Source organism: Rattus norvegicus, chromosome 2 (assembly GCF_036323735.1).
Source record: "Rattus norvegicus strain BN/NHsdMcwi chromosome 2, GRCr8, whole genome shotgun sequence".
Taxonomy (NCBI): domain Eukaryota; kingdom Metazoa; phylum Chordata; class Mammalia; order Rodentia; family Muridae; genus Rattus; species Rattus norvegicus.
The window spans coordinates 28,666,405-28,681,276 of record NC_086020.1 but is presented as its reverse complement, the minus strand read 5'-3'; the positions used below and the strand labels follow the sequence as shown (position 1 = coordinate 28,681,276).

General features: G+C 45.8%; 1 protein-coding gene across 5 annotated transcripts in view; it reads left to right on the top strand.

Moving 5' to 3' along the window:
* Iqgap2 (IQ motif containing GTPase activating protein 2) overlaps nt 1–14,872 on the top strand; it is a 275,092-nt gene that overhangs the window by 223,373 nt on the left and 36,847 nt on the right. For all 5 annotated transcript variants that reach the window (NM_001427125.1, XM_063281081.1, XM_008760685.4 and 2 more), the window contains 7 exons: nt 83–152; nt 1,684–1,892; nt 5,641–5,790; nt 8,506–8,669; nt 11,223–11,447; nt 13,823–13,963; nt 14,411–14,495. In NM_001427125.1, coding sequence (NP_001414054.1) covers nt 83–152; nt 1,684–1,892; nt 5,641–5,790; nt 8,506–8,669; nt 11,223–11,447; nt 13,823–13,963; nt 14,411–14,495 — 1,044 coding nt within the window. The remainder of the gene's footprint in view (nt 1–82; nt 153–1,683; nt 1,893–5,640; nt 5,791–8,505; nt 8,670–11,222; nt 11,448–13,822; nt 13,964–14,410; nt 14,496–14,872) is intronic.

Genomic DNA, 14,872 nt, shown 5'->3' with positions numbered 1-14,872 from the left:
AAACTCCTAAAGGTTTTGAATTCTAAAAGAGTGGAGCAAACGGGACTCCAAGAGATCATGACGGCTGTCAATGTTTTTGTAGGAAAATGAAATCGTGAAAATACAATCCCTGTTGCGGGCCAGCAAAGCCAGAGACGACTACAAAGCACTGGGTAAGCAGGCGCCTTGGGAGAGAGCCTGGACTCTGTCCTAACCAGCGCGGAGGCCTCTTGCCAGCCTCTGTACTGCAGAGGCTGTCCCAAGAACCGGGGACAAATGCAGTGTTTGGTAGACTTTGCTCATCTCCGGCTCTAGGATCTGAACAAGTGGGCACAGGGGCAGACAGGACAGGAGAGGGGCCTCATATCACAAGTAAAGGGATAGGCAAAGTGACTAAGGCTTCTTCGTCAAAAATGGAACTGTCATAAATCCCATTTCATATTAAACTTGAGCCTTCGGGGAAGCAAAAGAAGCCAGACAAGAAGATGTGACTACGTTTCAGATGTTCAGTTACAGGTCCTGATCCTCCCAATTGAAGAATTCGATTAGTTTATGTGAGGAATCTTGAAAATAGGAATCAAAAGCTGGCCGTGGAGCGTGCACATCTGTCACCTCAACGTGAGGAATGCAGGCAAGAAATCAGGAGTTGAAGGCCATCCTCAGCTGTAGTTTCAAGATGAACAAAATAACAACAAAACAAAAGCCATCACCCAGCGATGGCAACCGCAGACAAGATCCAACGTCGTCTCTCTAGCACAGATCCTCAAAAGTAGGTCGGCAAGATAGATGGCTTCTGTGTTCCGTGATGGGTTCCTGGCAAGTCAGTAGGCGTTGGCCACACTGACCAGAGTATCAAGCTGTAACTGGAAGGAAGACTGCCAGAGCCCTTGAAGAGGAGGACTGTGGGACAGGTTACAACAGCTAAACAGTACTCTTCTAACAATTACTGCTCCTAACCGGTCACCCCCAGGATTGGTTTTTACAATTCACTCAAAGCCGATCTCACAACGCATGTAAAAGTGTCACAGTGTCAGAGAATGAAAACAGAGGCTCTTGGGATTTCTGCACAAATGTTTTCTCAAGACCGAGGCTGGCTTCTGGGTTCTCAACAGCTCCCGTTGATCTGTGCTTTAAAGGACAATGAAAATTTCAACTTCTAACATCTCTGTCCTGTCAGGTAGAACACTCACCCAGTCATCCTTGGGCTGATTCCTGCTTGGCCCTTAGAGACCCTTCTTCTTTGTCTTTCCTTGTTGGCTTTTGCCTAATTCTGGCTCCTTCCCAGAGATCCTTTGTTCTTAGAGAAACCGCTTCCTGCCCCCACCCCCTCCCGGCAACCAGAATTTAAATCTCTTATCTGGTTCAGCCACCAGGTCTTAGATCTGAGGTCTGCTGGTTAACTTTGTTCCCTCATCAATAAGGCACAGATAGATAGCACTGTCTGCTCGGTGTCTGAGTCTGGCGATGGTGGAGGAGAGGCCCAGCTAATGGGTATTGGATAAGTAGAGCATAGTGGAGCCACGCATTATCGGTTCTGTGCATTCGTTTGTGTGGCTTTGCTTATCTGGCCACAGAATGATCCAGACCACAAACGGCATACGTGGGTTGCATATTTTTGTAGGAACGTTTTAATGGCAGAGCCCGCTGCTTTCATCCCGTTCACGATAATCCTCCATTAAAATATGCCCGTCCTTCTCCCCACAGTTGGCTCTGAAAACCCACCGTTGACTGTAATCCGGAAGTTTGTGTACCTGTTGGACCAGAGCGACTTGGATTTCCAGGAGGAGCTGGAGGTAGCGAGGTTGCGAGAAGAAGTAGTGACTAAGATCAGGGCCAATCAGCAGCTGGAGAAGGACCTGAACCTGATGGACATCAAGATTGGACTGCTGGTGAAGAACAGGATCACGCTGGAGGTCAGCGGGCAGGGAGCCCCGCGGCGCCCAGGAGGGAAATGTGTGTGCGTGTGTGTGTGTATGTGCGCACATGTGTGCTTGTTCTCAGGAGGAGTGGGCCAGAAAGCACGTTGGGAATTTTGCATAAGTTGTCCAAGGTTTATCATTTTTTTTTTGTTATGTTACTCGTTTTTATGTCCCTTGCCTATGAATTGTGTTTGTAAAGCTTTTTAACCACTCTGACAGGATTGACATCCTTCAGGGCACTATAGGTTCTGAAGTGAAACTCATATGATGAAACCTATGTCCACACATACCTTTAGGTAAGTTTTTCTAATACATGTTCTAATAGGAAAATACATAGGAAATACAGCAGGCAGCACGGGCAGTAAGGCTGCCGGGGACTCGGGTCTTTTCCCAGAATCACTACTGACTGAGATAAGAGGGCCGCAGATGATCCTGCTGCATTGAAGGGTGGTGTAGTCAGGCCTAGTTTCCAAATCCCTGCAAAGTGCAGAACAAGTGTAATCTGCTCCCAGTATACACAGCAGTTGCAATCCTAGAAACCAAGTGCCATTGACTTTTTTTCTTTTTTCTTTCGGAGCTGAGGACCGAACCCAGGGCCCTGGGCTTGCTAGGCAAGCGCTCTACCACTGAGCTAAATCCCCAACCCCTGACATTTTTGTGTATGGAAGAATACATTGTGCATCTATGCAGAACACTTGTACTCAAGGCCCAAGTACTTACAAACACACCTATACAAATGAGCAGAAAGCTGTTCAAAATTTCTACCCTGCAAAATCATTCAGTCATCCCGCAGAAGCCTCTGTCATCCCTATCCCCCACCCACCAGAAACCACAAATGTCTTCCAATTAACATTGAAAGTTTACACCACTTAACAAATGTCCCCAACACATCCCTGTGGCTTCCAAAATGTCCCCGAGGGTGACACTGTATCACCAGCAGCCTCCAAATAATCTCTGAGACTTGCTAGAACAACAGAGAGTCATTAGTCCACAGTAACAAATCTCCAGGGTAGGCTCTCTGTGGCCCTGTTCTTTCCCCCTAGGCCACATCTACTTTCAGAAAGCTGATCGCCCAAGAAGGGACGTTGAAGTGTGGAAGCTTGGTGAGACTCCGGTTAGTCGGAGCTAGAGAGACAGTTCTTGGTGACCTAGCACATGGTGATAGATGGTAGCCACGGGACACCCCTGGGAAGTGGATATGAGAATGCTCCACCCTCAGGCTCCAGACCTGAGAAAGAGCTGAAAAAGAAAGGGGGGAGAGGGGAGAAGGGAGAAAGGGAAGAAGAGAAAAGGAAAGAAAATAGTTCAGTTTGTGACATTTGGAATTGGTTAGGCTGTTTTGTTGGTTGGTTGCTTTTGGTTTTTGGAGACAGGGTTTCTCTATGTAGACCAGGCTGACCTGGAACTCAGAGAGCCTGCCTCAGCCTCTCAGTGATGGGATTAAAGGCGTGAGCCACCACTGCCCAGCTTCCTTCTGTTTACTGAATATTCAAAGATTAAACGACAACCTGTTACATTTCTGGAAAAAGAGAAAAAAGAACTCTTCATCTTTTCATTTTTCATTTGCGTGAGATCTTTGAGAGTGTGGTGTATCCCAAAGGGTCTTTCAGAGAATGCCTTTTATGGCCTTAAAATATATAAACAAGAAACGCCTTTCATCACAAAAGAAAGGCTTAGTTCCAAATCAGGAGGGACTTTAAACAGTATGTATCTGTGGAGACGCCTTCATGGAGCAGATACCCACATCTCCATCAATGCTAAAGGTTCGGTTTTGCTTGATTAAGAGTCTTCATTAATAGTTGATACCTATGTGAAGCAATCTTAATTTTTTGAGCCAGAAACACTGGCCATCCAAGCTACTAGGGAGGCTAAGACAGGAGAATTGCCTTAAGCCCAGGCATGGGGTAACTGGGCATGGGGCATAGGCAAAATTCTGTCCCTTCCCTGCCAAAAGTTCATTCTTCTGTGTATATTTTCAAACACTAAGTATACTCCCGACATCTATTAAAAGCTAAACCAGTTATTAGATATAGAGCCTTTCTTCTTATCACCGGTAGTTCCATATTTAGTTTGATAATCTGGTTAGAACAGTGGAGGGCCGCATATAATGTCGCTGTAAAATGAAAACAACCTTTAACACTAGGTAACTGAGGGCCACTGAATTTGTCGCTTTTCTTGCTGCTTTTGAGAAACATTTGACAACTTAGTTTTGGGGAAAGGTTCCTCTTGGCTCACAGTTTGAGGTCACAGTCCATCGAGGCAGGAAAAAAGTGCGGCAGTGACAGCTGCCGGAGCTGTGGCACCAGGAGTGTGAGGCAGCTACTCACTGCCCCACAGCCGGGAAGCAGAGAGCAGTGAGTGCCGGTGCTGAGCCACTGCCCCGTTTTCTTTATTTTCTTTGTGGCCTCAGCCTCTGGGCTGGTGCCACCACACTGAAGGTGTCTTCCCTCCTTGTCTAAGCCTCCCTGCAACTGCCCTCACAGACGTGCCCAGAGGCACACCTCCTGGGCTATCTCAACTATTTCAACCATGAATTCAGCCTGGCGTCTATACTATGTAACCACTGTCATGGATAGAGAGAAACAGTACCTGGGCAGTGTGACTTCTCCTATTGTCAAAGGGAACTTTGGGGAGGAATCCAGGCAAAGAAAACAGTGACAGAACTTAGTTTTGATCACCTCCCTGAACAGTAGCAAAAAAAATTAGTGTTGAGCATCTCGCGCCTATTAGCCATGGGCGCATCTTATATCCTGTACAGGAAGCACCAACTCTAGTCCTTTGTGTGCTTTTGGGTTCTGTGTCTTTCTGGTTTTTAGTAGCATGTTCCTCTATCCAGCAGGCATTTACTCTTATCCTGTAAAGTCACGAAACTTTTTAGTTTTGATGACGGCTGGTTTTTGCCGTTCCTTTTGTACCGCGTATTCTGTGTTACGTCGAAGAATCCTTTGTCTAGTCCAAAGTTAAAATTGTTGGCTAGCTTTCCTTTCTAGGAGTTGGTAATTTCTGCGCCTGTGTGTATTTCTGTTTTGACCTCCTTGTGCTGTGAAGTAGAGATCTGACTCTTCCCTTGTGGATGGAGGTGTCTAGTTGCTCTAACATCGTGTTTTAAAAAGAGTTCTCTTTCTCCATTTAATTTTTCTGGCACCTGCATTAAATCCTGAGAATAAACACGTACAGCTCCGGATAAGGCCTATGGCAAAGCCTCAGCTCACCTTCAACTTCATGTCCTCTCTTCCTTTGTTTCCAAATGAGGGAAACAGAAAATGTGTGTTGTGGTGCATCTTGGTTAAGGTCTTATTGCTGTGAAGAGGCGCCATGGCCACAGCAGCTCTCATAAAGCCCCTTTAATAGGGGCTAGATTACATTTTCAGAGGCTTCCTCCAGTATCAAGACGTGGCACTGGAGGAGCTGAGAGTTCTACATCTTCAAGCGCAGGCAACAGGAAAATGCGTTCTGCACTGATCGGGGCTTGAGCACAAGAGACCTCATTGCCCACTCCCACAGTGACACACTTCCTCCAGCGAGGCCACACCTACTTCAAGAAGGCCACACCCCCTAATAGCGCCACTCCCTATGGGTCAAGCATTCAAGCACTCGAGGTCTATGGGAGCCATTCCTATTCAAACCCGCTGAGTGTTGGGGTGTGTGTGTGTGTGTGTGTGTGTGTGTGTGTGTGTGTGTGTGTGTGTGTGTTTTAAAGGGTACCAAGGTAAAAATAATGATGTTATTAAATTCTTTGCAGGATGTAATCTCACACAGTAAAAAGCTGAATAAGAAAAAAGGGGGCGAAATAGAAATACTGACTAACACTGACAACCAGGGGATTAAAAGCCTGAGCAAAGAGAGACGAAAAACACTGGAGACTTACCAGCAACTCTTCTACCTTCTCCAGGTGAGCATGCTTCTCCTTCACTGTGGGTTGTGGATAAGCAACGTGTTTCACACTTGCACATCCTTGCCCATGCTCCAGCTTAGTTACATGTATGGGAACAGCATAATGACCGCTTAGTATAAGATCTATAATGATAGCTTAGGAAGTGCTTTGCTAAGCACCAACCGTCACGGCTGGGTGCTTTATGTAGATTAACTCATTGGAGTCTTGTTCTAGCCCTGAGCATCAGGATAAGGAATGCCACTCTTCCCATACTGCAGATGAAGAACCTCTGACCCAACCAATAAACGGTAGGCGGCATGCAGGCTCAGTCCCTTCACAACTGCACTGTACCTCAGGGATCTACAGAGCAATGTGAATTTAGTCACGATGACCTCACATGCCATCACTAGACTTCATGCCAACCAATGACAAAACTAGTCACTAGAAAAGCATATCTGTACCAGGGCCAGAGAGGATTTAAACTTCAATACTTTCATGGCTTTATTTCATGAACTGAATGAGTCATAATTAATTTGATATTACATCCAGGACTTGGATGGGCTGGCTGTTGGTTTGTTCCCCGATGAGTTACTCTTACCTACCTGTTGACAATCTGATTAGTCCCAGAGGCACCTGGGCAGGTGCAAGTCATGGCAGCAGGCTCCACAGGGCAGGAAAACCACCCCCAAAGAGGTAGACCAATAGTGCTTCATTGTGTGACTTGACTCCAGGCCAGCAGATGCCTGAAACTTTGCTGGAGCGCCCCCCTGAGGTCAGGTATAGAGAGAACTCACTGCACGAACTATAAACATGCACTAGTCCCACAGAGAGTACAATAAAACATTGGAGAATGTCTTCGAATGGATATATGTGCCTCTGATGGCCACTATGTGGCAGCAGAGGAAGGAAAATGTCCATGCTTAGCCTGTGCAATCCACTGCTGACCTACAACTTTTCCCTAAGGGAAGAGCCCCTCCCCGCTCCCTGCCCCCACTGCCACTGCCACTAAGGTCACCTTTAGCAGAGAGACTTTGCTTGTCCAATTTACAGTATTAGTCAATCCCGTGACTGAGTGTTTAAATCTTAAACACTTGTCAACTTCTTTTCCTGTATGTTTTGGTAGGTTAAGTTTTCAAACTTGGAATTTCTGTTGTGAGAGAGGCAAGAGTGAAGTCGCCAAGAATTTGTATTGTTTTTTTACCCCAATATAACATGGAGTTCATTGGGGTGCAAAGGCCCAGCAATGTGTTTAGAAGGATTGCATCAGCCTTCAGCCCACAAAAACTGCCGTGCCACCACCACCGAGGAGCAGGGAGGAAGTATTCAGCCACATGTAGTCCAGGCCTTTAAGTCTCCTTGAGACCCAGGTCAGTGGTGAAAGGAGGAAAGAAAATGGCCTTCCTAGTATCCTTCGATCACACTTTAGTCAGGACACTTTGCCACAGCTGTCCAGCCAGAAGAGGTTTGCTTAGGTTTGTGTCTCTGGCCTGAGTTACTCAGGAAATACATTTTTAAAATCACAAAACCTACATTTAGTTAGCAGTAGAAAAGAGGCTAGCAGTCTGTGACGAAAACACTGCTGTGGGCTGGAGAGATGGCTTAGTGGTCAAGAGCATTGGAGATGACCCAGGTTTGGTTCCCAGCATCCACATGGTTGGCATCTGTATCTCCGGTTCTGGGGTATCTAACAGCCTCTCATGACCTCCCAACACAAAGTACACATACAGACAAACAGGCACACACATAGACATTTTAAAACATGTTTTTAAATTAAAAAGAAAGCAGTGTCCTGGGTATTTTATGCACAAAACTTCAACCTATCACTCTGATCTCAAAACTAAATCAGAGTAGCAATAGAAACCAAAAAAAAAAAAAAAAAAAAAAAAACCTGGTTTTTCTTTGAAACCTTCAGGCTATGTGGCTAGGGCATTTTGAATGAATATTAGTTGTCAAACATATTAATTGAACATTTTCTTCTCTCATGAGCAGTGAGAATAATAAGAGAAGCCTCTTCGGTCCATTCAGCACAGCAGCCAGAGGAAGGCTCTTAGTCCAAAGGCTGGCTCTAATTCCACTGTCTTCCATAGAACTCTGTTATCTTTAAATTCCTGTCACTCTCTCAAACCATTTTTTTGGGGGTTGGGGAGAGGAATCCTTGTTTTGACTCATGTTCTCTCTGAAATTTCTCTTGTTGGCTATCCTGACCACTATACCCCACCCCAACCTCTTTCTCCCTCCTTGGAGAATGTCATGGGGGGGCTGGATCACTGTCTCCATGTGTAAGTGGGGCCTTCTCTTTCTCCTCCTAGACACAGATGGTATATCTGTTTACCTATCAGTCCTTCTGTTTACCTATCAGTCCTTCTAGGGCAGCTTGGGTATTTCAGTCTGTTCCTTTCTCCTCAGTTCAGATTCTACGGGCCCACCTCCTCTTCTGTGTCTGTATAATAAACATTATAACATATGTGGTTAAAAGTACAAAATGTGTGGCAGATCACGATAGCAAGCAAACCATGTAATAAGCCTTACATCTTAATAACTTTCAAACGAAGCCTCCTGCACTGTAGTCGGAATGGTATTAGCTGATCTCTTTCAGAGGCCGTGCACTAGGAACCCGTGTGTTTCCCATGATGCCTTCGGTCCTGGAAGAGCCGAGAATCAGACACCACGCTCGGCTTTCGTGTACTTCAGCCTCGCGCTCGCAGGGCTGACGCTTCCCACCTTCTCTTGCAGACCAAACCTTCATACCTGGCTAAGCTGATTTTCCAGATGCCACAGAACAAGTCGACGAAGTTCATGGACACTGTTATCTTCACACTGTACAATTACGCCTCTAATCAGAGAGAAGAGTACCTGCTGCTCAAGCTTTTCAAAACCGCCCTGGAGGAGGAAATCAAGTAGGTAGCTAGAAAAGCCATGAGAAAGCACCGGGATGGAGTCTTCCGGTTAGCGGTAGGCTAGCTCAGGCTGGCGCGCATAACTTTGAATGGAATTTACAGTAGAGCTGAGGTGGGATTTTGGTTGATAGTTGAAGTTCAGGTTGGCTTTGCTACTGGCAGCAGATGTCTCCTACCAGAGATCAGCTTTCAGTGTCTATGTCTCCAACAGCCGGAACCCGGAGGCTTATCGGAAGTCAGTGAGAATCGCTTTCTAATTCAGAGTAGCAGCGTCAACAAGTCGGGCAGAGGTTCCAATCTCTGCTGAACAGTTAGTCTTCCTCTCTTATTAGAATTTCAGCGAATTTTTCTGACGTGTTTTTTTTTAACTTGGTTAATATAGAAATTATATAGCTAAATAAATTAGTTTCCCAAAATGTCTGACAAGTGTCCCAAGCTAGGGGATCTTAATTGCTTTTGTGACCTCCTGGCACCACAAGATCTGCCAGCCCCTGGGGTCTCTGAGACGCATCTGCTGGGCATCCTCAGAGGGTCACTACGACAGTGAGATGACTGGAGAGGCATGGTGTCCAGAAGTGCGGTGCACTAAATGGGCCACATACGTGGGCGACACATGCCAGGTCACAGGGCTGTGGAGGAAAGGTCAGCTGAATTCAGTTTCTATAGAAGAGTGGTTGCCTGCCCAGATTTTGACGCGTTGCTGTTAGAACCAGAAAGGGGTTGAAACAGAATGGTCATAGCTGCACGAAAGAAGGGAAATTTGTGTGGCCAAGGTGCAGCGGCAAAGTTGGGGTGGGTTCATGGTATAGGAAACCCTGAGGGAAGGCTGGGTGATGGGGCTCTGTTCACCTTTCCTTATTTTAAGGTTCACTTTGTGTGTGTGTGTGTGTGGTGGGTCTGTGGTATGTGTGTATATGTATATGTATCTGTGTGTCATATGTGTCTGGGATGTATCTGTGTGTGTCCATGTAGTGTGTACATATGGTGTAGGTGTGTGTGCTGTGTTTGTGTGGTGTGGTATGTACGTGTGTGTGTGTGTTACATGTGAGCGTGTGTATGGGTGTGTGATGTACATATGAGGAAGTGGCTGGTGTGTCTATGATATGTGTAGTGTGTTTATGTGGTGTGTGTATGTATGTATGTGCTATCTTTGTGTGGTGTGGTATATGTGTGTTACCTGTGTCTGTGATGTGTATATGTGTGTGTGTGTGTGTGGTATATATGTGTGTATATGTGTGCTGTCCTTGTGTGATGTGGTATGTGTGTGTGTTACATGTGTCTGTGATGTGTGTGTATGCTGTGTTTGGTGTGTGTGTGTGTGTGTGTGTGTGTGTGTGTGTGTGTGTGCTGTCCTTGTTTGGTGTAGTATGTGTGTGTTACTTGTGTCTGTGATGCGTGGGGGGTGGGGGGTGTGGCTCACAGAGGTCAGCAGGGAGTATTGGATCCCTGGAACTAAGGTGACAAGCCGTGTATGTTCACTGACTGAAATAAAGCTACACAACTCAGAAAAATGAGGAGAGTCATAGAAAAACATAGTTTGTGTGTTTAAAATGCCGGATTTGAACAACAGAGAACATTTTGCCAAAAATATATAAATAAATTCCATATATAATTTCCAAATATAATAATAATAAATTCCAAAGTGGTCCCTAAGAAAGAGGTGTGGCTTTAAAATTCAGACCAAAGGACATGTCCCAGAGTGGAGTCTCTCCAGCTCCTTGAGTCAGTGAGTGAGGAGACAGCATGCCGGGCTTGGATGGATCAGTAGCTGGTGTTGACTGGATCACTGACTTTACCTCATCCATCTTACTAGCTCATGCAACTGGTTAAAAAAGAGGCCAGGGTGGTGCTAGCCCATGCCTTCAATCCCAGCACTCAGGAGACAGAGGCCAGCAGATCTCTGTCAGTTTGAGCTCAAGACAGCCAGAGTTGTTACACAGAAAACTCTGCCTCAAAAAAAAAAAAAAGAAAGAAAGAAAGAGAGAAAGAGAGAGAGAGAGAGAGAGAGAGAGAGAGAGAGAGAGAGAGAGAGAAGGAGGGAGGGGGGAGGGAAGGAGGAAGGAGAGAATTTAACTACGAAGGAATAGCTAGGTCGGAATGGCTAGGTCCAGTAAAGACCAGAATAGAAAGTACTGAAGAGAGAAACTTAGACAAGAGATCTTCAGAGCCAGGTAGCTCAGCTATGGGTTGCAGCCAGATGCCACGTGGCAGGGAACTTAAGAGGGATCTGAAGACATGGCGGCGTGTGGTAAACAGAGGGAGAGTATCACCCAGCTATCTTAGTCCTGGACCCTTTGCAGCTCATTCTCCCTGTAGGACGAGACCGGAGCTGTGGCTTTAATTTCCAGGCCTTGAATTGCTCGGGTAAGAAAAACACATCTTACAAGTGGCTGGCGGCTTCTGTTGAAACCCTATCAGTTCTGTTTTGTATGATGAAAAATAAAATTCCACAAAGCTCTTAGGCGCCGTGTGGTCTACCGTGTTTAAAACTCTCTCCAAAAGAAAAAAAAAAAAAAAAAGCCAACCGTCTTGTCTTGGCTTGGGCTTCCTTAGGTCAAAGGTGGACCAGGTACAAGACATAGTGACAGGCAACCCTACAGTCATCAAGATGGTTGTCAGCTTCAACAGAGGTGCCCGGGGACAGAACAGCCTGCGCCAGCTCCTGGCACCAGTGGTGAAAGAGATCATTGAGGACAAGGCCCTGATCATCAATACCAACCCTGTGGAGGTGTACAAGGCCTGGGTGAACCAACTGGAAACGCAGACTGGAGAGGCCAGGTACCTGGGGTGCTGGTTTTCCCATGCCTTGTAATCGTTAATTTTCAAATGTTTTTGGCTGTTTGCTTTGTTTAATTTTGTGTGTATTTTACTCCTCGTTATACGTAATGCCTAGTACCCAGAGAGGTCAGAACAGGACAGCAGATTCCCTGAAATTAGAATTATGGATGGTTGTAACCCACAATACGGGTGCTGGGGATTGAACCTCTGCAAGAGCAAGTCTTAACCTCTGGGCCATCTCTCCAGCACTTACTCTTAAGACCTGTTAAGGAGGGGAGGGGCAGAATGTTACTATCAAAAGTAATTTTTAATCTGAAATGTAATCTTCTTTAACATACCTATGCTCTTCATATTCCTAGACGTGTATGTGTGTGCACTTGCGTGTGCATGTGCGTGTGTGCATGTGCGTGTGTGCCGTCCATGTATGCGCATGTGTGCACTTATCTACTCTGTTTGGAAACAGGGTGTCTCACTGGCCTGGAATTCACGATTCAGTGAGGCTGGCACGTCAGTGAGCTCCAGGAATCCTCCTGTCTCTATCACTCCAGAGCTGGGGTTTACAATGTTCACCACCATCCCTGACCTCCCATTCTGTGGTCTCTGGCACTGTACCCTCATGTCCCCACGTGTGCACAGTAAGCCCTTTGCTGGCTGAGTGAGATCCCAGCTTCCTCTTCATAATGTCAATGGCATTTGTACATTTCAGAAGCAGCTGCTCCCCATCTCAACTCCCCTAACTCCATTCCATGTTTATTCTTTGTGTTTCTAAATCTAGACCAGAAATTGTTTGTCGGTCTCCTCCTAAGTCGCTGTAAGCAGCTCCGGTGAAGGGCAGTCACGGGGCAGCGCGGCCGAGGTGCCGGGTAGCTGGGGTGCAAAGCAGCTGTGGTGCGGGGCAGCCCAGTACAGGGCAGCCTCAGTACGGGGCAGCCACGGGGCAGGGTGGCAGAGGTGCTGGGTAGCTGGGGTGCAAGGCAGCCACGGTGCAGGGCAGCTGCCGTGCAGGTGGACTTAGCTGCTTCTGAGGGTAGTTTGCCCTCTAAGTGACCCAAGCGTTTGTTTCCCTACAAGAGGATGCCTTGTGACGCAATTAAGGAGCACCGAGATGATGTGGGTAGCTGTCATAGCACTGCCATAGTGAGAAGTCATGAAACTCAAAATATTTACTTTGGAGTTTGCTTAGTAAATACATTCATACCACATAATGGAGTAAGTGCCTATTGGAGGGGTAGTGTACACTTGTTATTTATTGACACACAAAATATGGTAATGATATATCTTTCTTTTATACTTCAGTCCAATAACCCATTTTTTTTTAAAAAAAAAATCGGTCATGAATGGACATACCTAGGATTTCAAGGGTTTTGGATGTACAAAATTTCCTTGCACCCATGAGTGTATGAGGTTTATACACACAGAAGGGCTTGGCAAGTTATTTACTAAGATATGAAAAAAAAAATCAGTGCTAGTTTCTTACTTGCTTATATGCAGATTTTTGCTTGTTTTTTCTGGTTTTGTTTTTCTTTTTACTATGATGAAAGCATAAGATTTTTAATGTATTAAAAATTTAAAGGAAGCCAGGCATGGTGGGACACACCTATAAATCTAATTCTTGGGAGATGTGGGGCATGAAGATCAGAAGTTTAAGGCTAGCCTCAGTGTGGTGATTTGAAGGACAAAGGTTCTAATTGACTCATATATTTGAATACTTAGTCCCCAGTTGGTGGAAATGTTTGGGAAGGATTAGGAGGTGTGGCCTTGTTGGAGGAGATGTGTCACTGGGGATCTGCGTATATGCTGTCAGCTAGTGCTCCAGTGCCGCGCCTTCCTGCCGCCATGCTCTCTGCTGTGATTCTAGCCCTCTGGAACCATGGGCCCCAAATTAAATGTTTTCTTTCATAAGTTGTCCTGATTATGTTGTATCACAGCAACGGAAAAGTAACTGAGATACTCACCTACATAGTAACGTGAAGGCCAGCCTGGACTGGGTGAGATCCTCAGAAACTTTAAAAAAGAAAAAGGGTTGAGGTTGTAGCTCAGTAATAAAGTTTACCTAGCATGCACAAAGCTATAGGTTCGAGCAACAGGAAAAGGAGGAGGAGGGGAGGGGAGGGAGGGAGGGAGAGAGAGGGTATTAACTGAGTCTACAAAAAAAAAGAAACCTAGACCAACCTTTATCATTCTGTTAGAGCTAGAATTAATGCCTGGAGTCCTTCCTGATCATCAGTAGTGGAAGGCACATTATGTGTATCTTACTTAGCAAAACAATGTTGCTGGAGTCATGGGCGACCTCTGACTCATCCCGCAGAGCTTGACTACAGAGCCTACTAGCGATACACTGGTGCTCATATGTGTTCCTCGATGTTGTATTTCAGCAAGCTGCCTTACGATGTGACCACAGAGCAAGCCCTGACATACCCGGAGGTGAAAAATAAACTGGAGGCATCTATTGAAAACCTGAGGAAGGTCACTGACAAAGTCCTGAGCTCCATCATTTCTTCCCTCGATCTGCTGCCGTGAGTTGATTCATAACGACTTTAGCAGCCTTCGCTGAAGTCCTGGGAATATTACCTAAGCCCCTGGAGTAAAGACAGGGATGTCCCCTTGTGTCGTGTTTGCTATTTAACGTTGTGATCCAGGCATGGTGATTATGAATATAAGACCAGAATGGTCTCTATAGCAAGACCCTATCTTAAAAGAACAAAACAAAACAAACAAACGAAAAACAGAAATCCGAGGTGGCCTGCAGAATGATTTTAATACCTTGGCTATGGCCACACCCAGCGCTCAGGTGTTAGTGGCTGAGGAAGCCCTGTGATACAGCAGCGGAAACCCCGTGACTCCATTGCATCTCACTTCATGTTGAATTTTTAGGCTGAGCTTTGGTTGACTGGAACAATTTGCTGTCTCTTGCTCACTTCGCCTTTTTCCATTCTTTCTTTTGTCATCCGTTCCACGTATAGTTATGGATTGAGGTATATAGCCAAAGTCCTGAAGAACTCGATCCGTGAGAAATTTCCCGATGCCACAGAAGAAGAGCTGTTAAAGGTAGACTCTCAAGGGAGACCTCACTGCAGCTTCTCCTGGGGGAGGGGGTGGTTCTGAGCCAGAATTCCCAAGGGACGGTTGTATAACATTCTTCCTCCTGTGTGACAATAGCTGCCATCTGTGTGTAATGGTTATTCAGGTTATTGTCTATTGAAGCTAATCTAGAAACTTTAGACACCATTACAACTCTGTATTAGAACGTTTGAGGGTCGTATGCCTATTTTTCACCAAAAAAAAAAAAAAAAGCTGTGTGACATGTAATGTTAGCGTGTGGTCATATTCACCTCATTCATCTAATACTTGGTTAAGAAGTCATGTCAGGGGCTGGTGAGAAGGCTCAGTGGGTAAAGATATTTGCCACTAAGTCTGTCAACCTA